At 41.9% G+C, this 26,867-nt stretch overlaps 1 protein-coding gene across 4 annotated transcripts in view; it reads left to right on the top strand.

Annotated features, from left to right (window-relative positions):
* Nucleotides 1-13,117, top strand: part of SGMS1 (sphingomyelin synthase 1) — a 335,579-nt gene extending 322,462 nt beyond the window's left edge. For all 4 annotated transcript variants that reach the window (XM_052660727.1, XM_052660728.1, XM_052660726.1 and 1 more), the window contains 3 exons: nucleotides 6,937-7,090; nucleotides 10,624-10,790; nucleotides 11,465-13,117. In XM_052660727.1, coding sequence (XP_052516687.1) covers nucleotides 6,937-7,090; nucleotides 10,624-10,790; nucleotides 11,465-11,644 — 501 coding nt within the window. In that variant the 3' untranslated portion in view covers nucleotides 11,645-13,117. The remainder of the gene's footprint in view (nucleotides 1-6,936; nucleotides 7,091-10,623; nucleotides 10,791-11,464) is intronic.
* The last annotated feature ends 13,750 nt before the right edge of the window (nucleotides 13,118-26,867 follow it).

Below are 26,867 nucleotides of genomic sequence, written 5' to 3'. Positions count from 1 at the left end.
TCCTCTTCTGTTTTCTTCCCCTATCTCCTGCCTATACTCAGAGGTACCATACATCTCAGAACTGCACGGCTCCAGGGAAATTGAATGGAAGTTAACCTTGGGGCAGAGACTAGGAGAATCTCCACCAATTCCCATGCAAACCATGCTAACATGTAGTGTGTACATCCTAGACAGTTTTTGTGCATGTTGTTTTTAAACAGTGATACTTATACCAAACATTTTGTTTTGTTTTTTCCTCTTGGTAGAAGAAAGTATCTCTGATATTTTACTTGCTACATAGTCACTGCATACTTATTTTCGAAGAATTTTTTTAAGTTATAGCCTAGTTCAGTGCGTTTGGGTTGCTATAGTATACTTCTGAAGTACTTCAGCTTCTGGTTCATTAGATCCTGAGAGGGTACAGACACACCTCACTTTATTGAACTTCACTTTGTTAGACTTTACAAATACTACAGGTCTTAGAAGCTGAAAGTTTGTGGCAATTCTGGGCTGCAGAAGTCTGCCAGCATCATTTTCCAGCATCATTTGCTCACTTCATGTCTGTGTCATGTTTTGGTAGCTCTAACAATTTTTCAAACTTGCTGTATTTGTTATGTGCTTAGTGGCCAGTGATCTTTGATGTTACCACTTGCTGAAGGCTCAGATGATAGTTAGCACTTTTAGCAGAAAAGTATTTTTTAATTAAGGCCTGTTTTTTTTAGACATAATGCTACTGCACACTTAATAGACTAAAATATAGTGTAATGTAACTTTTTATGCACTGAAAACATAAAAACTAGTGAAATTGACTGAACTGGAATATTCACTTTATTGTGGTGGTCTGAACCCGAAATATCCCCAAGCTCTGTCTGTAATCACAGCCAACTCCTTCAGTTGCCAGTACTCCCTTGGCCCAAATAGCAAGGGAGCAGTTATTTAATAATTGCCATTTTGGTTGTTTCCAGTTTGTTGCTTTTATAAATGCTGTTTTTCATAAAGGTTTTCTTCCTATTCCGGATCACTTCTTGGAGGTAGATTCCTAGAAGCAGTTAAGCACTGACTCACACACAAGTCTTGGCTGTTTGGACTGCTGGTCAACATTGATGATTATTTTTGCAGAGGACTTTTGCCAGTTGTAATAAATATATTACTCCCCGGGTTGATGATGAGCAAATTGAGGCTGAGAATGGTTCGGCTGCCCAGGATCACACACCTGATGGGTAGAAGAGCCATGATTTTGGCCCAGCCTGTCTGCTTCAGAGGCCGCTCTGCCTGTCTATCTCTGCATGCTGCCTGGCAGGCTGCTGCAGTCACCACATTTGTTCCCTCCTCTTAAAGGAGCCTGTTTGAGAAGATCAGTGACATCGCCTGTGCCCACCATTGGCTCTTTACTTAGCTTTCCTAATTCGATATAGAAAAGAATGAGCTCCTCCTAATGTTAATTTTTATTTCTGTTTGTTTGACAGAGCCAGGGCCTTCAGCTGGTCACATCCTCTGTCCTTTGATAAATTTTGGTTCCTAAATGGTCTTATTTACTTGATTTATATGTGCTGTGTACATGATAAAGATGTTAACTTGTTTCTGTTTCAGTTGTTTTGTAATTTGTCTTACAGTCTATTTGCTTTTCTAAAGCATAATTAAACATTTTAATGTAGCTATAACTATCCATTTTCTTTTCCTGTTGCCCTCTTAGCTTAAGAGATTTCCCCCTTGCAGAGGCTTGACAATCACAGATAGATATTTTTAAAAAGAAAGCATCAATTCAGTTCAGTCGCTCAGTCGTGTCCAACTCTTTGTGACCCCATGAATTGCAGCACACCAGGCCTTCCTGTCCATCACCAGCTCCTGGAGTTCACCCAAACTCATGTCCATCGAGTCGGTGATGCCATCCAGCCATCTCATCCTCTGTCATCCCCTTTTCCTCCTGCCCCCAATCCCTCCCAGCATCAGAGTCTTTTCCAATGAGTCAACTCTTTGCATGAGGTGGCCAAAGTACTGGAGTTTCAGCTTTAGCATCATTCCTTGCAAAGAACACCCAGGATTGATCTCCTTTAGGATGGACTGGTTGGATCTCCTTGCAGTCCAAGGGACTCGCAAGAGTCTTCTCCAACACCACAGTTCAAAAGCATCAATTCTTCGGTGCCCAGCTTTCTTCACAGTCCAAATTTCACATCCATACATGACCACTGGAAAAACCATAGCCTTGACTAGACGGACCTTTGTTGGCAAAGTAATGTCTCTGCTTTTGAATATGCTATCTAGGTTGGTCACAACTTCCCTTCCAAGGAGTAAGCGTCTTTTTATTTCATGGCTGCAGTCATCATCTGCAGTGATTTTGGAGCCCAGAAAAATAAAGTGTAACACTGTTTCCCCATCTATTTGCCATGAAGTGATGGGACCAGATGCCATAAAAAGAAAGCGTACATAGAGGTATTAAGGGTACTTGTAAGAAATGCAGCAATTTGGGGCTGTTTTTCCTCAAGGTCATGTTTACCTCATAATCTCTCCCTCTTTTCCTACTCATACAGTTTCCCCACAGACATTTTCCTGCAAAAAAGGGAGGGCAGATTTTGGGAGGGATGGTGCTCAAGGATATGATTTATAGTTTTCAGAACACGGAGTTTGGGAAGGACAATTTGAAATAATGTAAAATGAAGAATTCCCTAAGCACTTTTTACCGTAATTTTCTACTATATATTACCCATTCTTATGACAGAACTAGACCAAGCTTTCAACATAAAACTTTCAGAAAAATTTTTATCATGTTTATACATGCACGTAATCTAAGAAACAAAATTGTTTTACACTACTTATGATGGAAAACAGTAGTCCCCAACCCTTACCCTAACCCTATTCCTCTATTCCAACCCACTTTCCTACTTTCTTGCAACTCTTTTTAACTGACTCTCATGGTATTAATATTTACATTCATTTCCCTTTTTACAGGATTTTTTGTGTATGTGTTTATCCTTGGGTGTCTAAGTGACATGGTAATGCTGTTTCTTTGTCATTTCTAATACAAGCAGTTACCCACTTCCTGCGGGTGTAGGTCAGGATTTAGAGCCCTGTAACTCTACACCCCCACATCTACCAGCTTGCAAGCGTTCAGTGCCTTTTCCTTGCCTTCTTTCCCTCCTCAACCAGCCCACCACCAGAGTTAATGCTTCTTGCCTTATCTCCCCAGTGTAGTTTTCTGTCTTTGATTTGACTGAATATTCAGTACACATTATTACAGTTTTGTAAATGCTATTCATAGCCTAGTCATATACTTTCCTATAATTACTTCTCCTTTTCAACACAATATTTTGTTTCCTACAGAGTTGGTAATTGCCTTGCTTTTTGTTCTGTTAGTTTTCTGTGTACTTACTTCTCCCACCCCCAACCCACGGTATGACTCAGTCCAGCCGCAGGATTGGGTGTCCTGTTAGGGAGGGCTTCCTCTCTAGGCTGGAGGTCTCAGTCCTCCCTTTCTTAGCATCCTGGCAAATCCCATTTCTTCTTTTTTTCTGTTTACTCCTTTGCTTTGTAGAGTGTATATTTCTGCAGTTTCCTGCAAGAAGAGTCATAGGTGGTAAATGTGTTGAAATCTTAACATGTGAAATGGCTTTAGTTTATCTATCCTTGATCTAGCCTTTAAGTTTATGCTCAGTTAATAACGGGGCTTCCCTGGTGACTCGGTTGCTAAAGAATCAGCCGACAGTGCAGGAGATGAGTGTTTGATCCCTGGGTCACGAAGACCCCAAGGAGAAGAGAAATGGCAACCCACTCCAGCATTCTTGCCTGGGGAAGCCCATGGATCCCTGGCAGGCTGGCAGGTTGCAGTATATGGGGTGGCAAGAGAGTTGGACACGACCTAGCAACTGCACCACCATCGCCACAGTTAGTAACATGGCTGGGTATAGAATCCTAAGTTGAAAGTCATTTTCCCTCGGAATTTGGAGGCGCTTTTCTGAAGCCTCTTCTTTTCTTTTCCTGCTTCTGAAAAAGCCTGACTCTTGATCTTTCGTGTGAAGCTTGTATTTGATCTCTGGCTGCTTTATGCTCTCTTGTTAACCCCAAGTTTCTGAAGTTCCTAACACAGCTGTGTGATCGGTTTGCTTCTATTGAACTGGGCTTTCATTGATCCCTTGCAGTTTAGAAATCCATTTCCTCTATGTGATATGTTCAATATGACATCCTTAACTAGAAATCTTGATTTGTTTTTAAAAGGGAAATTATAATGAAACACGCTTCCCAGAGCCTGAAATATTATCATTTAAATGTCTAAAGGGGATTGTGGTCATTAAATGGGCTAACCAGAATTTAAGAGAGTGCTGACAAACATAGAATACAGACAGTCACGTATATCGTTTGCCAGAGCAAATAAAAGCTTCAGTGAATAAGTTGTTCTTGCCATTGATTGCTCTGGTATCCAGTCTTTCAGAGAAAGATAGATTTATTTATAAACTTTTATTAAAAGGAAAAACATACACTTCTATTTTTCTGGGCTCCAAAATCACTACAGGTGGTGACTGCAGCCGTGAAATTAAAAGATGCTTAGCCCTTGGAAGGGAAGTTATGACCAACCTAGATAGCATATTGAAAAGCAGAGACATTACTTTGTCAACAAAGGTCTGCCTAGTCAAGGCTATGGTTTTTCCAGTAGTCACGTATGGATGTGCGAGTTGGACTGTAAAGAAAGCTGAGCACCAAAGAATTGATGCTTTTGAACTGTGGTGTTGGAGAAGACTTGAGAGTCCCTTGGACTGCAAGGAGATCCAACCAGTCCATCCTAAAAGAGATGTCCTGGGTGTTCATTGGAAGGACTGATGTTGAAGCTGAAACTCCAATACTGAAGTCAGCTTTTCGTATCAGGTGGCTAATCTGAAAAGACCCTGATGCTGCGAAAGATTGAAGGCGGGAGGAGAAGGGGACGACAGAGGATGAGATGGTTGGATGGCATCACCGACTCAATCAACATGAGTTTGCGTAAACTCATGGGAGTTACTGATGGACAGGGAGGCCTGGCGTGCTGCGGTTCATGGGGTTGCAAAGAGTCGGACACGTCTGAGCGACTGAACTGCACTACCCACATAATTTCAGAAGGGTGAAAGTACATTCTACTCAGTCCCTAGCTTTAGTTTAGTCCCCGAAAATCACATACCCCCCCAAAGTCATTTATTTGATTTTCCAGTCTCTACCTGCTTTAGCTATTAAGTCAGCAGAACATTTGTCCTCTAGGCCAAGGGTCCCCAACCTCCATGATCTAGTGCCTGATCTGAGGTGGAGCTGATGTAATATAATAGAAATAACATGCACAATAAATATAATGTGGTTGAATTATCCTGATACCGTCCCCCATCCCCAGTCAGGGAAAAATTGTCTTCCCTGAAATTGGTCCCTGGTGCCAAAAAGGTTGGGGACTGTTGCCCTAGGCCAAGGGTGTGAAATAGATCTTTAAATTTTTCTCAAAGTTTTCCCCCCAAATGTCAGTTAAGGTAGTATAAAGAAAGATATTTAGTAACTAACCATGACATGACTGGATGGCATCACCAACTCGATTTACATGAGTTTGAGGGGGCTTCAGGAGTTGGTGATGGACAGGGAAGCCTGGTGTGCTACAGTCCATGGGGTCACGAAGTTGCACACGACTAAGCCACTGAACTGAACCATCTGCTAAGACTTGCTGTAAAAAGCGCTGACATCTAAGGAAAGCTCTGAAGCTGCATGCTTCATCTCTAGGACCACACTCTTCTGGGGGCCATCGGGAGAGCAGTGAATGTTGAGCAGGCACACTTCACTGGGGGGTGGGGGGGAGGATTTTACACGTCCTAATGTAAATTTGTAAAGGAAAAACACGCCAGTGTGTCTCCTGTAGTCTCAGATCCCCCGCTGAATGCTTCTATAACTAGATGTATGGGTTTTTACCTCCAAACAAGCAAATGTCTCTCTGTAAGTCCATTTTGGCACTGTCTACCTGGAAATAGATCCCACAGGTTAAAGGCTCAGTCTCACACCAAATGCCTCCCCCACCCCACTTCAGAATGCTAATTGCTGTTTCAGATTGTTGCCTGTACTGGTTATCAGCTAGCTGTAAATTGGAGGTCCCTATGACCCCCTCCGTGGAGTCAGTTAATTTGCTAGAGCTGCTCACAGAACTCAGGAAAACATTTTACTTATGAGTTGAGCAGTTATTATAAAAGAGTATAACTTAGGACCAGTCACATGGAAGAGACATGCAGGGTAAGGTATCTGGGAAGGAGTGTGTACTGCACTCCCCACATCTTCACATGTGCACCAGCCTAGACACTCTCCAAACCCCCATCCTTCTAGATGTCTGTGGAGGCTTCATTATATAGCCATGGTTGATTAAATCATCGGCCATTGGTGATTCACTCAGCCCCCAGCATCTTCCCCTCCTTGGAGGTGGGAGGAAGTGGGAATGAGATTCTAACCCTCTAGTCACCTGGTTGGTTCTCCTGGCAATCACTCCCTATCTTTTGGGACTTTCCAAAAGTCCCTTTAAACTCAGAAACAGTCAGGTGTGGTTGAAAGGGGCTTTTATGAATAACAAAAGACTCCTTGGGCTTCCCAGGTGGTACTAGTGGTAAAGAACCACCTGCCAATGCAGGAGACCTAAGAGGTGCAGGTTCGATCCCTGGGTCAGGAAGATCCCCTGGAGGATTCTTGCCTGGAGAATCCCATGGACAGAGGAGCCTGGCGAGCCATAGTTCACAGGGTTATAAACAGTCGGACGTGACTAAGGGGACTGAGCATGCGTGCAGACACCCTTATCGTGTCCCTCTCAGGAAGTTGCAGAGGTTGTAGGAGCTCTGTGCCAGGAACAGGGATGAAGACCGAATATATATTTCTTACTATAAATCACAGTATGATAAGACTTAATGCTGAGCACAAACTGTAATCATGGCATACTTGTATGCGGGTCAGTCATGAGTCTGATTTCTCTTCTCCCACCAGCTCTTTGGAGACTGGGAAGCGCAGCTGCGGAGGATCATGAAGCTCATCGCCGGCGGCGGCCTGTCCATCACCGGCTCCCACGACATGTGTGGGGACTACCTGTACAGCGGCCACACGGTCATGCTCACACTCACCTACCTATTTATCAAAGAGTGTAAGTCTAGAGCGGCCCTCCGTGAGAATTTCCTCACCCGCCGTTCCCCACAGGAGCAAGATGGGGTCCCGGGAGGGCAGCCCCTCCTCTCACTAGCGCGCTCACACCCAGCAGGCACCCCGGGAAATGTCTGTCACAAGTACCTCTACTTCTTGGGGGAAGTGCCTCGTTTCCTTAGCTGTCAGCTGTGGTATCAGAGTGTTTTATGACTGCTGGAAGGAGCCAGAAGGGAGGAGACAAAATTCCAGGCCTGGCTGGATGATGGTAGATGTTGTGCTCACTCGGCAGCCATTTTTCAGGCACTGGGCACTGCACCATCTGCCCCAAAGAAGTGCATGGGGGTTGGTGGTGCCTCTTGCCTCAGACAAGCTCTGGTCTCAGGGAGACTAAATGATGCAGACATTAAATGGGAAATTTCTATAAAAAATGTACTTAAAATATTTTATTATGAAACATACAAAAAATAATATTTTAAAAATAATATTTTAAAAAATATTGAAAATAATATTATTAAAAATAAATAATACCCCTGTATGCTGCTGAGATTTAATATAAGTTTTTGTCAGATCTGTTTCAGATGACCCTTGTCAAAGCAAAGGAAATATATATTAATATATATTTTCTTATTATGAATACATATTAATACAATAATTATGATATGTATTATTAATATAATGGAGAAGGCAATGGCACCCCACTCCAGTACTCTTGCCTGGAAAATCCCATGGACGGAGGAGCCTGGTAGGCTGCAGTCCATGGGGTCGCTGAGGGTCGGACACGACTGAGCGACTTCACCTTCACTTTTCACTTTCATGCATTGGAGAAGAAAATAGCAACCCACTCCAGTGTTCTTGCCTGGAGAATCCCAGGGACAGGGGAGCTTGGTGGGCTGCCATCTGTGGGGTCGCACAGGGTCGGACATGACTGACGCGACTTAGCAGCAGCATTAATATAATAATAATAAAATATTAATATATATGTAAAGTTTTCCATTCCTTCCCCCTCCCATTTTCCTCTGTTATTTCTCAAGTATGTTTTAGTCCTTTCTCTACTTGTATAAAATTCCATTGTCCTTAATATTCTACTGTTAGAAATAGTCTCAGTGAGCTTTATCTAGGCAGTGCCCATGAAGAGCAACAGGAGAAGCCAGGCTGTGGGCATCACAGAGGAGGGACACACACTGCGTTCCGGAGGTACTTGAGAGCCTGTGGCACCTGTTGGAACGTCAGTGTGGTTGGAATTCAGAGAGGTGGTGATAATGAGAGTTGAAAAGTGAACTGGTGAGTAGGAACCAGACTGTGGAACATGCCTTGAGTCACAAGAAGGAGTCTGAATTTGCATTCTGACAGACACGAGGTGCCCATTGAGAGGTTGTAACCACTGGGGCGGTGTCATCTGACTTACCCTTTAGAGAGGGAGAAAGCACTCCCATGATGACTCGCAGGATGGATTGGAGAGGGCAGAGCAGAAGTGGAGTTAGCAGACCGGCTGCCGCTATAGTCCAGGCAAGAGGTGGGAGTGGCCCAAACTACCAGGGTGACGTTGGGGTGGAGAGAAGTGGGGGAAACTGGGAGAGATTCACAAAAAGGAGTCTACAGGTAACAGGATTGGTTGTGGGGGTACAGGGGGCAGGTGATGGACTGAAGGGTGAAAGCCCAGTTTTGGTCTTAAAGAAACTGAGATGGGGAGGACAGGAAGAGAAGAGAAGACATCCTCTGGGGCACTGAGTGAGAGGAGAGACACTAGGTGCTCTGCTTGTCCTTAGTAAGTGACCAGATAGAGTGAATTCGAGCAGTGTCTGTTCAGGACAGTCAGGGCGTGATCTGGCCCTGGCACTGGAGTATAACTGGGCATGGAAAAATGGGCACTAATGTTAGGCCTAATGTCAGCAGCCCTGGGAGCCAGATTCCTACCTGCTGCTGGTTGGTCCCTGAAATACTTTAATGGGGTTAAGCTTTATTCTTGAAGATGAGACTGTTAACCAAGTTGGATGACGTGGGTCACAAACTGATTCTGAATCCTGGTGCCATCACTTACTCATGCTGTGATCTTGGGAAAAACCTCTGATCTCTGTAAGTCTTAGTTTCCTCATCCTTTCCCACTGGCTCAGCAGATAAAAAAAATCCACCTGCCAGTTCAGGAGACACAGGTTCAGTCCCTGGGTCAGGAAGATCCCTTGGAGGAGGAAATGGCAGCCCACTCCAGTGTTCTTGCCTGAGAGATCCCATGGACAGAGGAGCATGGCGGGCTACGTCCATGGGGTTGCAAAGAGTCGGAGAGAACTGAGCAGCTAAGTGCACTCACACAACTTCTTCATCAGTGAGGGAGAGGTTGTGAAGATTAAAACAGATGGCATATGGGGACACTAACAGGGGAGCTGGGAGAATGAATAGTAGCTGCTCTTTGCTGTTGTATTGTTATGTTATCAAATACAACTCTTCCTGGAAAGGGAACATGGAGCCCTGTACATACACTAAAGACTTCTGCCCCAACCCCTGACCATACCATTTAAAACTGCAAACCTCCTTCCCTTCACCCTCTCTGCTGCTAATCCCACTTGTCTTAAATCCAGAGCATTTAACATAAAGTATAAGTTACTTGATTATAATTATTATTTATTGTCTCTTTTCATTACTGGGAAGGGATCTCCCCACAAAGCAGACTGTTTGCCTGTGACGTTAATTGATACCAAGATCTAGTGACTAGATCTTGTCCTGGGTGCATTGTAGATGCTTAATAAATAGTGGGTAAATGAATGACTGATCCTTGGACCCCCTGAGAATCCTATAAAAGGCTAAACTGTCTTCCCCAGGGTGAGGAGGGTAGATCATATTCAGACAACATTTTTGTCTAACGTTACCAGACCTCTGAAGCCCATTCATGGAGAATACAGGTAGGAGGGCCTACACCAGTAGAGATTTTGAATCTCCCATCAAGTGACTTCCCAGACACGGTCCTGCCCTTGGGAGTGGACATGGGCTAGAATTCCTGGTCACTTGGATTCTCTTACTTGTGTTTGAGAAATGGACACCTTACAGACTTAAAAAGTAGAATATGGTTGCAGAGCTTGGAAAGCAAATAGGGTGGTTGTATCCATTATAATTGCCTAGTCTGTGTATAAAGATCCATAGACCAAAAGGTATTGATTTTTGTACAGAGCATTAATCCCATATTATTTCCAGGTAAATTTAATTCTCAATAGACAGTTTTGTTTTTAATGGAGTATGATGCATTAACCTGTCCTTGTTTGTCCTTTGAAACTATATTTATGATTATATGGGTCAAGTAATAACCACATATAAATTACTGTGGCTAATACAACCACTTGATGAAATAAGCTGCTTCCTTCTAACCTTGGTTGCATAGATGCGAAAGCCCTTGGATTTGGCTTCTATGCAACCAAGCCTAAGCAATCTGTTTTCAGAAGGAAAGATCCAAGGTAGTTGGATTCAGAATGAATAGTTGAGGCGTGGTTGGGTGCCCTTGGTCACACTCGAATAATAGGACTCTTCTTGCACATTTCTCCTTTGCAGATTCCCCTCGACGACTGTGGTGGTACCACTGGGTCTGCTGGCTTCTCAGCGTGGTGGGGATCTTCTGCATCCTCCTGGCGCATGACCACTACACTGTGGATGTGGTGGTGGCGTACTACGTCACCACGAGACTCTTCTGGTGGTACCACACTATGGCCAATCAGCAAGTGAGTTTTTCTCCTCCTCTGGTGTTAACCCCTGATGCTCTTGACCAGCTGTTGCTCGTGTGGCAACAGGGGGAGTCAGCTGAGACTATATTGTCTCCTGTGGTGCTGATCCACTTCTGAATCAAAGCTGAACCGGATGTGTTTCTATAATGACATAGGAGATGGCATCCTTCTAGAACAAGTATCACATTCTCATCGTCCCTGGAAAATACTTTTTTAAGCTGTGCCCACCTCTTGCTTGATCTTGCATTCCTACCTTCTTTTCCATCTTGGGCCCCTCACCAGCTTAATACTTAACATTTGATTAAGTCTCTCCGTTTTCATCATAGGAGAGTAACTAAAGCACTGATTGAAGTATTTATTTATAGACAAGAGACTTAAGTAAGCCACACGTTCTCCATGTACTCCTGGCATTGGAATTATTTGTTTCTCTGCTAGAGAAACAGGTGTGGTCTGGTGTGCAGTTGGGTACAGAGTGTAGAATGGTGATGTGAGTGTGAACCTGGGACCATAAAGGTGATCAGGGGCTGGATCTGGGGGCCTTTGTGAATTGTAATATGGAAAATATTGGAACCTGAAGTGAAACATTATGAGAGCCATGTGTATGTTCCTATCGGGGCTGAAACCATCAGTTGCTCTTCCTGACTCGGTTTTCTCTTTCTGTATTCTCTTAGGTGCTAAAAGAAGCTTCCCAGATGAACCTCCTGGCCAGAGTGTGGTGGTACAGGCCGTTTCAGTACTTTGAAAAGAATGTCCAAGGAATTGTACCTCGGTCTTACCATTGGCCCTTCCCCTGGCCGGTAATCCACCTCAGTAGGCAAGTTAAATACAGCCGACTGGTGAATGACACGTAACAGCTCTACGTGGTGGAGAAAGAGGAACTGTCCGAAGTGCTAAGAACTCCATGAGAGAAGATGCCACAAAATAAACAACTCCCTAATCCCATTATCTTTCAACAGTTACCTTGACTTAACCTATTGAGTTACCTGGTCAGCACTGTGATCTTTTTTTCTCTCCAAAGGACCTGCGTTGGACAACAATAAGGAAAACTCAACCTATCATACACCGTACACATCTCCTGTTCATAAGTTTGGGATTTACATAATCTGCGACCACCATGTTCCTTTGTATGACGCAACAGCGTAAATGTAAGCTTTTATATCATCAGTTCTGGTCTTTCCAGTTACATCTGGAAATAAAGCGTATTATTTTCTTGGGAAAACATACTTTTCATATCTCTTGCCCCAAAGATTGGGCTGTAAGCCATTTTCTAGCAAATGTCTCTATGAAGGTTTCTTAAGTACCTGAATGGGGTTCGATTCTGAAATCTTTCTACCTGTTGCACCAATATTCAAATAAAAATGACAGACACAGGAAGGTTTGGTAACTTTGGGTTTTGTAAAAATCAGCAGAGACAGTGTGTCAAAAAGTGCAAAAAAAAAAAAAAAGATTCTGTTATAAAGTGATTTTCTAAGTATTTCCTAACTTTATTTTTCAAAATGATGTTATGAAAACCAAATTTAAAGATTTTTACATGTCAGAGAACAGAGAGTTAAAATTTAAAAATGCTTCTTGGGAGAGAAATTTGTCTATGTTTCTAGTGCCTTTCTTGTCTTGATTGTATGGTCAGTAGGCAATCTTCAATGTTTTTATTTAAAATAAATATTCCATGAAAATATAAATGTATGTATACACTACTAAATTTTGCATTTATAGCTAAATTCAATCAGAAGACTGTTTATGGTTCTCAAACGGCTATGAATTAAAGAATGGGGGAATTAATTGGAAAGTGAGAGCCTGTTCCCATATTGTGAGCAGGCGACGATGACGTGTACCACTTCAATTATCTTACCATCTATTTGGTAGTTCGATTTTAACTATACAATGAAAACAGCCATGAATTCTTTGGTTTTAAAAAGAGAGTTTTGAAAATGATCACTTAACTAAAGCTTGAAAGCTATAAATTAGTTATCCATACTCTCATGACAATTTTGTTGGTGAACAACAACAAGGAGATCTATTTCTTTAAAGTATATTCGTGCAGAAACTGCGTGTAGCTCTAAGTTTTACTCCTAACAGAAGTTTGTTTGGGGAAGTATTCTATTCTATGCTTGCCAATGTGGAGAACAAAATAGTTTTCTAAGGATGAAGAAGTATATTTATCCATTCTGTATTTTACGTGGAGCAGACTTATCTCCGTAGGGTTTTTTGTGTATTCACAAGGTGATATTTGTATGGTAAAACAATAATGGTGAAGGAAATAAAAAGGCTTTTAAAATTTTGTTTGTTTTAAATCTTTGTAAAGTTATTATTCCAGAGAGTATACTGATTATCTTAACAGCTTACCTAGATCATAAAGTAATCAAGATGCACTTTTTAATAAAAACTGATACTTAAAAAAAAAGTCTACTCTTTCTAATGTGTTCACATTCTTCACAAGTCATAAACGAAGTCCTTGAAGCAAGATGTAAAAACAAGTTTTGGCATTTCCTCGCTGAGTTTGTTTGAGAGAGGGCCTTTATAATCATATTTCTTTTCCCTTGAGATTCCTTGAAACGTACTCTAAACTTCGGTATAACCTCTACAGATAGCGTATATTTTTAAAACATAAGAGAAGACTCACAGGTAAGTTCAAACTGCAGACCACTGTTTACCAATAATTTTCAATTCTCCAATTCTCAATCAAGTCACTTACTTTTTCCCCCTATAACTGAAAGTAATATAAGTTTTTCAGTTTAGATGGAAAGGGAAAGTAAATTCCGAAATGAGAAATATGGTCATAGTTCTTTGAGAATCAATGGTAAGAAAAACTTTTTAAAAAGGAAAAAAAATATGTTATTCTTGATGTGGGAGAAGAATGAGGATGTTAACAGTGGAAACCTGTTCTTACGAAGAGAAGCTGTTGTCCTAACCTGGGAGGCTACAGCTGTAAAACTAGAAAGATTTGCTGCGTGGGACCAGATGCTGAATATTGAAACGGTAAGTAAGTTGAAAATGAATTCTTGACATATGCTCAGAGCAGCATTTTTTTCCTCCTAAATCAAAAGTTATATTTAAAAGATCATTATTTTAAGTTTACCTACTACATTTGGACCAAGAAGTTCCCTTAATGGTTGTACTTCATGCCTGGCTGTGTAGAATCATGAACTGACGTATCTTGTGGCTCTCAAGTCTGCAACTTCAGGTAGGGAAAGAGAAATATGTTCTGGAGAACGGTAGTGCACTTGATAATGGCTGGCTGAGTGAGGACATGTGCTTTTCTGTGCTTTAGTAAGCCAGCGCCCTAGACCATAGCTGCTTTATCTAACACTCAGAGTTAGGCAGTTCTCAAGCGTTATCTTGTTAACCCTTACATCACCACATGGTTCCTTATTAACCCCATTTTATGGAGGTTGATTTACGTATGTTTAAATCAACGCCCTTTCCCAAGGGCGTGCAACTGATAAAAATCTGATTGAAGTTCAAGTTTTCACCCACTCCTCGACACCCTTCATAAATTCTTCAGCAAGAGTCCACAGTGAGAGAAATCTGACTGTGGTAGTCAAGCTAAGCAGAGGGACTTACTGTGAACCAAGTACCAGGAAATTCACACCATGAGGTTGAGACTCATTTTGCCAGTTTCTGATTGTTGTATTTGTTTTATTTGTATCCCAAGCAAAAACCAAAATTGATAAATATGATAAGTATCTCAAAATTACAAATATTACATAAAACGAGAGTGCCTGCTTTTTTTTTAATTAGAGTATAGTTGATTTACAGTGTTGTTTCAGCTGCACCATAAAGTGAATCAGTTACACATGTATCCACTCTCTTGTAGATTCTTTTCCCACGTAGGTCATTATAGAGAGCGTATGGAGTAGAGTTCCCTGTAGGATGCAGTAACTCCTTATTAGTTACCTATTTTCTATCTGTATATGTCAATGCCAATCTCCCAGTTTATCTCTCTTATCTCTCCTCTGGTAACCATAAGTTTGTTTTCGACATCTGTGACTGTTTCTGTTTTGTGAGTAACTTCATTTGTACCATTTTTCTAGATTCCATGTATAAGCAGTATCGTCTATTTGTCTTCCTCTGACTTCCTTTACTCCATATGATGATCTCTAGGCCCATCCATGTTGCCACAAATGGCATTATTTCATTCTTTTTATGGGTGAGTAATATTCCTTTGTATCAGTTCAGTTCAGTCGCTCACTTGTGTCTGACTCTTTGCGACCCCATGAATTACAGCACGCCAGCCCTCCCTGTCCATCACCAACTCCCGGAGTTCACTCAGACTCACGTCCATCGAGTCCGTGATGCCATCCAGCCATCTCATCCTCGGTCATCCCCTCCTCCTCCTGCCCCGAATCCCTCCCAGAGTCAAAGTCTTTTCCAATGAGTCAACTTTTCACATGACGTGGCCAAAGTACTGGAGTTTCAGCTTTAGCATCATTCCTTCCAAAGAAATCCCAGGGTTGATCTCCTTTAGGATGGACTGGTTGGAGCTCCTTGCAGTCCAAGGGACTCTCAAGAGCCTTCTCCAACACCACAGTTCAAAAGCATCAATTCTTCAGCACTCAGCTTTCTTCACAGTCCAACTCTCACATCCACACATGACCACTGGAAAAACAGTAGCCTTGACTAGACGGACCTTAGTCGGCAAAGTAGTCTCTGCTTTTGAATATACTATCTAGGTTGGTCATAACTTTTCTTCCAAGGAGTAAGCATCTTTTAATTTCATGGCTCCAGTCACCATCTGCAGTGATTCTGGAGCCCCAAAAAATTAAGTCTGACACTGTTTCTACTGTTACCCCATCTATTTCCCATGAAGTGATGGGACCAGATGCCATGATCTTCGTCTTCTGAATGTTGAGCTTTAGGCCAACTTTTTTGCTCTCCTCTTTCACTTTCATCAAGAGGCTTTTTAGCTGCTCTTCGCTTTCTGCCATAAGGGTGGTGTTATCTGCATATCTGAGGTTATTAATATTTCTCCCAGCAATCTTGATTCCAGCTTGTGTTTCTTCCAGTCCAGCGTTTCTCATGATGTACTCTGCATAGAAGTTAAATAAGCAGGGTGACAATATACAGCCTTGACATACTCCTTTCCTGATTTGGAACCAGTCTGTTGTTCCATGTCCAGTTCTAACTGTTGCTTCCTGACCTGCATACAGATTTCTCAAGAGGCAGGTCAGGTGGTCTGGTTTTCCCATCTCTTTCAGAATTTTCCACAGGTTATTGTGATCCACACAGTCAAAGACTTCGGCATAGTCAATAAAGCAGAAGTAGATGTTTTTCTGGAACTCTTCTTGCTTTTTCCATGATCCAGTGGATGTTGGCAATTTGATCTCTGGCTCCTCTGCCTTTTCTAAAACCAGCTTGAACATCAGGGAGTTCACGGTTCACGTACTTCTGAAGCCTGGCTTGGAGAATTTTGAGCATTATTTTGCTAGTGTGTGAGATGAGTGCAATTGTGCGGTAGTTTGAGCATTCTTTGGCATTGCCTTTGTTTGGGATTGGAATGAAAACTGACCTTTTTCAGTCCTGTGGCCACTGCTGAGTTTTCCAAATTTGCTGGCATATTGAGTGCAGCACTTTTACAGCATCATCTTTCAGGATTTGAAATAGCTCAACTGGAATTCCATCACCTCCACTAGCTTTGTGGGCCTTGGAAAGCATTCCTTTGTATATATGTACCATATTCTTTATCCATTCCTCTACTGATGATAATTTAGGTTGCTTCTGTGTCTTGGCATTGTAAATAGTGCTACTGTGAATGTTGGGGGGAGTATATCTTTTGAATTATGGTTTTCTCTAGATACATGCCCAGGAGTGGGATTGTTGGGTCCTATGGTAGTTCTGTATTTAGTTTTTCAAGGAACCCCCATACTGTTCTCCTTAGTGGTTGTACCAATTTACACCCCACCAACAGTGTAGGAGGGTTCCCTTTTCTTCACACCCTCTCTAATATTTATTGTTTGTAGATTTTTTTGATGATGGCCTCTCTGACCTACTTGAAGTGATACCTCATTGTAGTTTTGATTTGCATTTCTCTAATAATTAATGCGAAGAGTTGACTCATTGGAAAAGACTCTGATGCTGGGAGGGATTAGGGGCAGGAGGAGAAGGGGACGACAGAGGATGAGATGGCTGGATGGCATCACTGACTCGATGGACATGAATTCGAGTGAACTCAGGGAGATGGTGATGGACAGGGAGGCCTGGCGTGCTGTGATTCATGGGATCGCAAAGAGTCGGCCACAACTGAGCGACTGAACTGAATAATTAATGATGTTGAGCAATTTTCATGTGCTTTTTGGCCATTCATATGTCATCTTGGGAGAAATGTCTATTTAGATCTGCCCATTTTTTGAGTGAAGTTTTTTATCGTGTTTTTTTTTTTTTTTTTTTTTTTGAGCTACATGAGCTGTTTGAGATTAATTTCTTGTTGGTTGCTTTGTTTGTAAATATTTTCTCCCATTCTGTGGGTTGTCTTTTCATTTTGTTTATGGTTTCCTTTGGTGTGCAAAAGCTTTTAAGTTTAATTAGGTCTTATTTGTTTGCTTTTATTTTCATTATATTAGGATGTGGATCCAAAAAGATGTGCTGTGATTTATGTCAAAGAATCTTCTGCTTTTATTTCCCTCTAAGAGTTCTATAGTGTCTGGCCTTAAATTTAGGTCTTTAATCCATTTTAAGTTGGTTTTTGTGCATGGTGTTAGAGAATATTCTAATTTCATCCTTTTACGTGTAACTGTCCAGTTTTCCCAGCACCGCTTACTGAAAAGACTGTCTTTTCTCCATTGTATATTCTTGCCTCCTTTGTCAGCCTGCTAACACTAATTTGACCACCACTATACAAAAAGTCAGGTTTTCAATTAACTGGGAAATAGGATATGCTCCTTGGAGCCCTTCATATTGACACACTTTTTCTCTTTTTGGTGGGGAAACTCGTTTTAAATGAATCAAAGCTGCTGTCTTGAAATTCTGTTCATCAGCCCCTTAACATTCTTGTCTGTCTGCTGACCCAGAGAACAAATAAGCAGAAACTTAAACAATGCGTGCCTTCAGAGGGCCCAGACTCCAGCTCCCACAGGAGGGCAGAGATAGGCGTGGTGAGTAAGAGGTGGACTAAGGGTGAGGGGAAGCGACAAGAAGGCTGGAGTTGGGCCCCAGAGGGTTCAGAGAGTGGCTGGGCAGCAGCATTCCAGGAAGGCACAGAAGGACGTTGCAAATGGCTCTGGTTTGCTCTTGGTGAGAAGAATGAAGTGAGGATTTATTGTAAGAATTCCTCTTTATCGTGTGTTTCAGAAATCCTGTTAATTCTTGAGCCCCGATTGGGCACAGTGGTATGGTTTAGCATCAGATGATTGAGAAAACACACGCTTATGAATTAGAAAAGTCCTCAAGAGAATTTGTGGTTTATTAATCACAATAGCATATATGCACTGTTTGGTCACTGGGAATAGTACTTATTTATAAGAGCCATTATTCCATTAACACATCAAGGTTTTTGTGTGTAAAGATTTGAGGATCTCTTGAGACTTCTTGGGGAAAGCTTACTGGAGATTAGGCAGAGTTCAGTGAAATAGGCAGAGTCCTTTCCCCCCGCCCCAAAGTTTAACAACAACAACAAAAAGAGTATAGATCCAGAGGCCTATGTAACCTCCAGTGTCACAGTTTCTGTGTCAAAGGTGTGTGTCTACAGGAAGCAGGCATGGCATTTCAGGTGAGGGTAAGGAATGGTTCCAGCATCCAGAGGAGCCAACCCAGAGTCCCCTCTTAACCCCATGGTGGCCCAGAACCACACATGTGTTGATGTTCTGTTCTTAGATGTACACATACTAGGGCTGTTCCCATTTTCTTACAGAACTGACCTCTTTATTATTTTTTTTGAGCTTTTTATTTTGTATTGGGGTGCAGCTGGTGGACAGTGTTGTTTTAGTTTCAGGTGAACAGCGAAGGGACTCAGCCATACATATACATGTATCCATTCTCCCCCGAAGTCCCTTCCCATCCAGGCTGCCACATGACATTGAGCAGAGTTCCATATGCTCTAGAGTAGGTCCTTGGTTATCCATTGTAAATATAGCAGTGTGTACCCGTCCATCCCAAACTCCCTAACTATCCCTTCCTCCTGGCAACTGTAAGTTTGTTTTCTAAGTCTGTGAGTCTCTTTCTGTTTTGTAAATTCATTTGTGTCATTTCTTTTTTAGATTCCACTTACAAGGGATGTCATACAGTATTTCTCCTTCTCTGACTGATTTCACTCAGTATGGCACTTGGTCCATCCATGTTGCTGCAAACGGCGTTATTTCGTTCTTTTTAATGGCTCAGTAATATTCCATTGTATATGTGCACCACATCTTTATCCATTCCTCTGTCAATGGACATTAAGCTTGCTTCCATGTCTTGGCTGTTGTAAACAGTGCTGTCTTGAATATTGGTGACTCCTTTATTATATCATCTGTCATCTCTCTGTTTATTTGTTCAGTCACCCAGTCATGTCCGACTCTCTTGTGTGTGTATGTATTTGAATTGATATATATTTGAATTGACCCCATGGACTGCAGCACGCCAGGCCTCCTTGTGCCTCACCATCTATTTCTTATAGATAGTATATGATTGTTTTAAATGTATTTTGAATCTCTGCCTTTTAATTAGTGTATTTAGACCTTTCACATTTAAACTATTATATATATATATTTGAATTAATATCTACCAAGTTCTACTTTTTATATTTGTACAGTATTTTCTATTTGTTCAGTCAGTAGCTTCTCATTTCTTTGGATGAGTACCCTTTTTTAGTTTGAACTAATAGAAGTTCTAAATATTTTTAACCTGGTAACCCAACACATATTTCCTTTGTAAATAGGAAATAGCAAGGGTTGGTTTTTTTAAATCTCTTTAGATATCCCAATCCATATTATTTCCAGCAAAAACTTCAACCGTGATATCACACTTGCCTTTATTTCCCAGCTAGAGCTGCGTCCAATTCCTGTCTCTTGACTTTGAGTCTTAGATGCAGAAAGGCACATTCAGATATAAACCCAGGGTGCTTCCTGAAAGGACACAAATCATTTAGGTCATTGTTAGAGTGATCTAATCTAGAGACATCCTGATTTTAACAGTCTGCTGTCGGTGCACTTTCTCTAGAAAGCCTTAACGTGACCATCTACTTTTGTGCCATTTTGGAATCAAACCATGCAGCCACGGGCTCAAGAGCATCGCGGATTGTGTAGGTACCTGCTTGTTTGTGGCAACGGAAAAAACCTTGTGGGGCAGAAGTAGAGGAAAATAACAGGTTCAAAGGAAATGCCTTCTCTTTGGGAAGTAGACTAAGCACTTCTTTCTGTTTAAATTTGTATTAGGTACTTGATAAAGGCATGGTAGTTGAAAGGGTCAGTAAATGAATGGCTCCATTGTTTTATGAAGAATGGGAGTAATTTTCTAGGGCAGAAGAAAAACTCAAAGAGAAAATAGGGTGTATCCTTAGGGGCATGAACTGGGGACTCAGATGTGTTCAAATCCCATCTCTGAAAGCTTATAGGCACTATATGCCTTGACCAATTATTTCTGAGCCTGTTTGCTCCCTTATAAAATAGAGATGATTTTACTTATGTTGTGGTGTAATGTGGGGTAGTGATGTGGCATGCATTCAAGATAAGTGCTCATTGATAACCACTGTCATTCTACAGAGGAAAATGACAGAGATGAAGGCCCTGTGGAGCCAAGAAAGAAGTCCCAGGCAAGGAAAAGACTGGCCCCAGCCAGAGAGAGACGGAAACACCGAGAAAAACCAAGTCCACACTCAGCCTTTATTTGAACTTCCGAGTGAGTATGCATTATCAGTAATCTGAACCTGCCTGCTTAGTCACCCAGTCGTGTCTGACTCTGAGACCCCCATGGACTGTAGCCTGCCAGGCTCTTCTGTCCATGGGGATTCTCCAGGCAGGAATACTAGAGTGGGTTGCCATTCTCTTCTCTAGGGGATCTTCCCAACCCAGGGATCAAACCTGGGTCTCCTGTACTGGCCGTCAGATTCTTTACTGCTGAGCCACCAGAGAAGCTCATCTATCTTAGCGTTTCTGGTAAAATACTTGCCCCAGAGTTTTGAACGTCTGACGTGCATGCAGAATGGGTTGTTAGAAGAACTGGTTGACTCTGAAACAGTGTGACCTAGTCCTCTTTTGAAGGAGGAAACAGAACAGGCTCTATCTTGAAAGCAGGACTCCATCTTGGGCCGGACTGTGGAGTTGGAGCTATATGCCCGGTATCTATGGAAACCACGTACCAACTGGAAAACCAGACTCCCAGAAGGAAGAGCCCCAGGGCTCGCTCTTTGCTAGGAGAATACCCTAATTATCTGTGTAACTGAATAGAATGATACATTCTATTATGCTTATTGTGGTGTGACCACAGGCCTATTGATAATTGTCCACTGTTAACTACCTAGGCTTAAGGCATATGAATCACGGGTTAACTTTGATTGTCAGGGAATTTGGGGAGCTGGGTTTGTGCACATACTCTTAGGGTATATAAGGTTTTCGCAAAAACTGTTCGGGGTCCTTGGCTAAGAGGAGACTCTGCCTTGGGCCTGCTGGTGTAATGAACTGCGCTCCACCATCTGCATTGTCCTGAGTGAGTGAGTTTGTTTCCCGGAACACGTGGCTACAGCACTTTGGGGATGAGCCAGGGCAGCAAGGAAGAAAAACATGGATGGCTACCATGACTTGTTGACACTTAAGAGTCTGCTCACTAGGCCAGCTCTGTGCTGTCACGTGGAAGAACCGGTATTTGTCTGAATTGTTTTCTGCTAATACTATTTATCAGCCTGAGAGAGGAGAGGAAAAGATGGTTTCAGCCAAAGCAGTCTGTCTTTTATACATTCTCTTTTATGTAAGGAAGAGCCTGTGACCATGGAAAGGCAAGTATTGGGTTTCCCGCTGGGATGTGTAGCAAAAACTTGCTGATGCTTTAGGACGGTGGTTCAAGTGGGGGAAAAGTCATTTTGGAAAATGCATGATCTGACTTAAAATGATTGTTTTGCAGTCGTCTCTGAAATCATTGGCCTTTAGGGGTTTTGTCTGTTTCGGTTTTTTTTTTTTCCTTTTTGGCTTTTAAGAGGACACAGTCAAATCACTGCCACACTTGATAATGTATTCATTATACACCTTATTGGCCGAGAGACTTTTGACCTCTGGCTGGTGTTGGCTGCGACTGAGGCCCCTGACAGGGGTAAGAAGTGAGAAGAGAAGAGTGTTTGCAGCATAAACTTCTGTTTCACAGCAGGCAACATTACAAACTGTTTCAATGACCCTTGCAGGCTCCCTACCAGAGGCGGGCAGATGAATCTGCAGACGGTTGCTAGCTCCGTTTCTCCACGGGCTCCAGGGATGAACATGGAAAAGCAAATGGCTTGAAAGGAATTGTGTCCAATTAGTGCTCCTGGCACATGTGTGCTTTGGAAGCATTGCTGGCCCTGGATTCTGGAGCGCATTCCTGAGCACTTGAGATGATGCTGGATGATTCCACAGAGCTCATGTTCCTGTTCACTCAGCTTGCAGTGGACACTCAGAGCCCTGGGGCCAAGGGACTGCCTAATGAGATTTCCCCTGGGGCTTCTGTTTCCTGAGCCCTGAGGGAAGCCGCTGCAAGAGGCAGAGGAATTGAAGCCAGGAATAGAGCCAGAAGGTCTTGTTCTTGTAGAATCCTCTACACCAATTGCACCCCATATACAGCAAAAGTTGTTGGGGGTGTGGGGTGGTGATATGGTTCTTCGGGAGAGAAAATGTCAATGCATTCAGCACATATAACCTCCACATGCTATTAACATTCACACAAGTCTGAATTCAAACAAAGTCACCAAAATTAGATGGGAAGGTAGCAGAAATGTCACTTTAACACATGGTGAGTATGGAGAACTGTGACAATTTGGCTTCCCGTAGATCTTGGCTATCAAAACTGGCTTAATTTCTCAAGATGTTCAGAGCATAATCACCAGTTAAAATCAGTAACGACAGTGAATTTGCTTGGACCCTAGGAAATCCATTTTCCTCTTGAGAATGAGAGGAGTCTGAATCCAGGTCTTTTTCATTTGACAAAAATGATGAGGAATGGATGGCAATCTTCCTATTGCTGAAAGGAGGTCAGAGCGGGAAAGGCAGCCAAGCTCACTAGAAAGACCTGCTGGTTGCTGTTCTGATTTAGAGCAGCTTGTATCATATGCCCAGGACTGAAGGCAAATGAGCTGGTGGAATTGGGGCTGAGGCCTTGGGGACGAGAGGCATTGGATGGTGGTCCCTGGAGGGCAAGGGGCCACTTGGGACCAGAGAGCGCAGCATTCTCTGTATCCCAGTTCTTCCTTCCCTTGCAGTTTGGTTTTGATGTTGGAGAAAACCTAAGTTAGAAAATACACATGGGCACACACACACATGTATAATTTCAGCATTCATATCAGTGTATCTAAGACTCTAATAAATCTTCCCTTTAAAGAAATGTACTTAAATTTCATTAACTAATATTTTCCAAATTTATCTGGCATTGAAATCCTTTTCGTTATAAACTCATTCCTTGCCAATGTTTTATTATGAGAAAATGTAAGTGTGCACTAAATTGAGAAGAATTTCACCTTGAGAACCCCTGGAGGCACCACCCAGTTTCTACCTTAATTTTTTTAGCTTGCTGTAACACATACCGATCCATTTGTCTATCTTTTTATCTGTCAGTTACTCTTATCTTTACAAATTCATTTGAAAGTCAATTGCTGACGTCAGTTTACTGCTGCTTAAACACTTTGGCATTCATTAATCAAAATTCAAAATTTGTTCAGTTTTTTTCAAGGTAAAATTTATAACTGAAGAATACACAAATCTTAAGTGCATATTTACCAAGTTGACAAATGCATGGACCTATGTAACTCAAACACCTGTTGTGACCTTGAACATTAGTATCTCCCCAGAGAGCTCTATGCCTTCCCAGTCAATCCTGGCCAGTCTTTCTCCCTCTCACTCCAGAGGCATGTATCCTTTTTTTCCGACATTGACTTTTTTTCCCTACCATGTACTATGTAAGCACTCTGTGTCTTGCTTATTTCACTCTGCATAATAATTTTGGATTTATTCATGTTGTCATGTGTACTGATAATTTATTTTTTTATTAGTATTTCATTGAATAAATATTTCACAGTTTGTTTATTCACTCTTCTATAGATTGATATCTAGACTGTTTCCAAATTTTGGATGTTATAAATCAGGCAGGTCAGAACAGTCTTGTATATGTTTTCTGTGTGTGTGCATATGTGTACATATGTGCCTGTATATACAGACATACCTCATTTTGTTGCACTTTGCTTTATTGTGCTTCAGAGATACTTCATTTTTACAAATTGAAGGTTTGTGGCAATCGTGCATTGATCAAGTATTAGCACCATTTTTCCAACAGCTTTTGCTTACTTCATGCATTTGTCTCACATTTTGGTAATTTTTGCAATATTTCAAACCCTCCACCAGAAAGGCTCAGATGACAGTATTTTTAATCAAGAAAGTATTTTTACATCATGGCATATGCATTTTTTAGACAGAATACTATTATTGTACTCTTAATATAGGATAGTGTGAGCATAACTTTTATAAGCATTGGGAAATTTCATATGACTTGTGTTATTGCAGTGGTTTGGAATTAAACCTGCAATATCTCTGAGGTATGCCCATGTGTATATATGTTTTCTTTTCTCATAGGTAAATAGCCAGGTGTGGGATTGTTGGGTCAGGGTGTGTTTGATCCTGTAAAAAATTACCAGACCTATTATACTTTCAGGAAATTTTTCTTGCTCTTAAAAAGGGACCCAACATTGAAAATACCCCCTTCAGGTTGGCAAGGTTGAGTCTAGATATAATGCCTAGAAGTTCTGAGGGCATAACTGACTTAGTATCATTGAGGGGCCCTAATGATTTTATTAGATGCTGAAGTAACCAACTCTGGGGCTGCCTTCCTCGGACTTGTTTTGTGGTTTAACAATGTTCCTTATTAAGTCAGTTTGAACAAGAGATACTTAAAAAATTGAACAGAGTGCAACTATTTTTAGAAAATCTACCAAAGTATTCCAGACACACAGAAAAGTATACACAGATGAATTTTCACAAAGTGAGCATACCTGAGTAGCTGGCCGCCAGATGGAACAGCAGCATTACCCATATCACGGGCCTTGAGGAAATAGGGCTGTATCACACACCATCAGAATTAGATGTGAAAAAATTAAATTGGAAGCCCCATGAAGTTTGCTGGTGAATTCTACCAAACATTTCAGGAAGAAAAAATCATACCAGTGCTCCACAAAAATGAAATTGACAGCCCCATTAGAAACCCCTCACTCCTCCCCCAGCTCTCTCCCGGCTTCTCTCTCCCCCAAACCTCCTCTTGCAGCCCCGCGACTGGCACAGATTTCTTTTCTGTATTCTCTCTCCATATTCCTCTCCGTTTGTATGCTTCATTCACCAAGGCAAAAGCCTTATCGTTAGCTAAAATAGTAATCCCTGAAAATATCCCCCAAGATGTCAGGGTGCAGGGGGAGGGGAGTTGGGGTGGAGGCAGAACTATGAGAAAGGGACCCAGCAAAGTGCTTGTTGTCTCCACTGAACAGTGAAACGTAGGGGGCAGAAAATGAGTTGTGTCACTCACCAGCCATGTGACTTTGGTTGTGCCGGTACTTGAGCCTTGGGTGTTAGTTGTGAGTTGGGTAGATTAATAGTAGCTGCTTCACAGGGGCTGCTTTGAGGATTGAGGGTGAATAACTTACATGTATTTAGGGGGTGCAGTAGTGGGTCGTATTCTGGGATTCGTGGGATAACTTCTTTCCGATTCCTACCCTAAGCAGGAAGGGGTTCTTCCCAGGAAATGCTGTTGGCTAAAGCCCTTTTGAAAGTCCCTTGGACGGCAAGGAGATCCAACCAGTCCATCCTAAAGGAGATCAGTCCTGAGTGTTCATTCGAAGGACTGATGTTGAAGCTGAAACTCCAATACTTTGGCCACCTGATGTGAAGAACTGACTCATTTGAAAAGACCCTGATGCTGGGAAAGATAAAAGGTGGGAGGAGAAGGGGATGACAGAGGATGAGATGGTTGGATGGCATCACTGATTTGATGGACATGAGTTTGGGTAAACTCCAGGAGTTGGTGAGGGACAGGGGGGCCTGGCGTGCTGCAGTCTATGGGGTCGCAAAGAGTCAGACACAACTGAGCGACTGAACTGAACTGAACTGAAAGCACTGAAGATCATGGTGTCACAGGAGCTGTCTACGGACTCAGGAGAGGCCATTTGCTGGGATTTGAGGATGGGGGTTAAGGCAGGACTTAGAAAAACAAAACATCTTCTTTTCCAGAAATGAACTACAAGAACAGCAATTAGAGTGCACTTTGAATAATTACATATAATCTCCGAATGAGATGAAGAAGAAAATGGCACCCCACTCCAGTATTCTTGCCTGAAAAATCCCATGGACGGAGGAGCCTGGTAGGCTGCAGTCCATGGGGTCGCAGAGAGTTGGACATGACTGAGTGATTTCACTTCACTTCCAAATGAGAATTATCTACAAATGCTATATTTGGCCTTTGATATAGAACACACCCCTCCTGCACTAATATCATGTGAAAAAAAAATTATGTTTGGAGGAAATGACCGAAGACAATTAGTTAACAGTAAATGAGTAAGAATTTGGATGGAACAGAACAGATTCAATGGTTAAGGCTTCTCAGAGACTGACCTTTAAAGATACTTAAATTAATTGGCTATTAAATTATATACCAGTTTGTCCCAAAGTTCATCCATTAGTGAATAGTTGATATGATTTTTCCCCATAACTATTTATCACTTGTACTATTAATTAATACCTTTCTTGCAATAAATTCCTTTAGAAATTGCTTTAGCCTGACTCTATAATTTATATTTCTAATTCACATCAAAACCAATTCATAACTATCAAAAATGTCCATCTTGTACCACAGAGAATCCTATTACCTTCTGGGACAGAGTTTTCTCTCATTATCTTTGCAGATATTAGATCATTTCTGACCAACCTCTGCTGGTCATTTTCATAAGGTCTT

The sequence above is a fragment of the Budorcas taxicolor genome, chromosome 23 (assembly GCF_023091745.1).
Source record: "Budorcas taxicolor isolate Tak-1 chromosome 23, Takin1.1, whole genome shotgun sequence".
Lineage (NCBI taxonomy): Eukaryota > Metazoa > Chordata > Mammalia > Artiodactyla > Bovidae > Budorcas > Budorcas taxicolor.
This window is presented reverse-complemented; position numbering and strand designations above follow the sequence as displayed.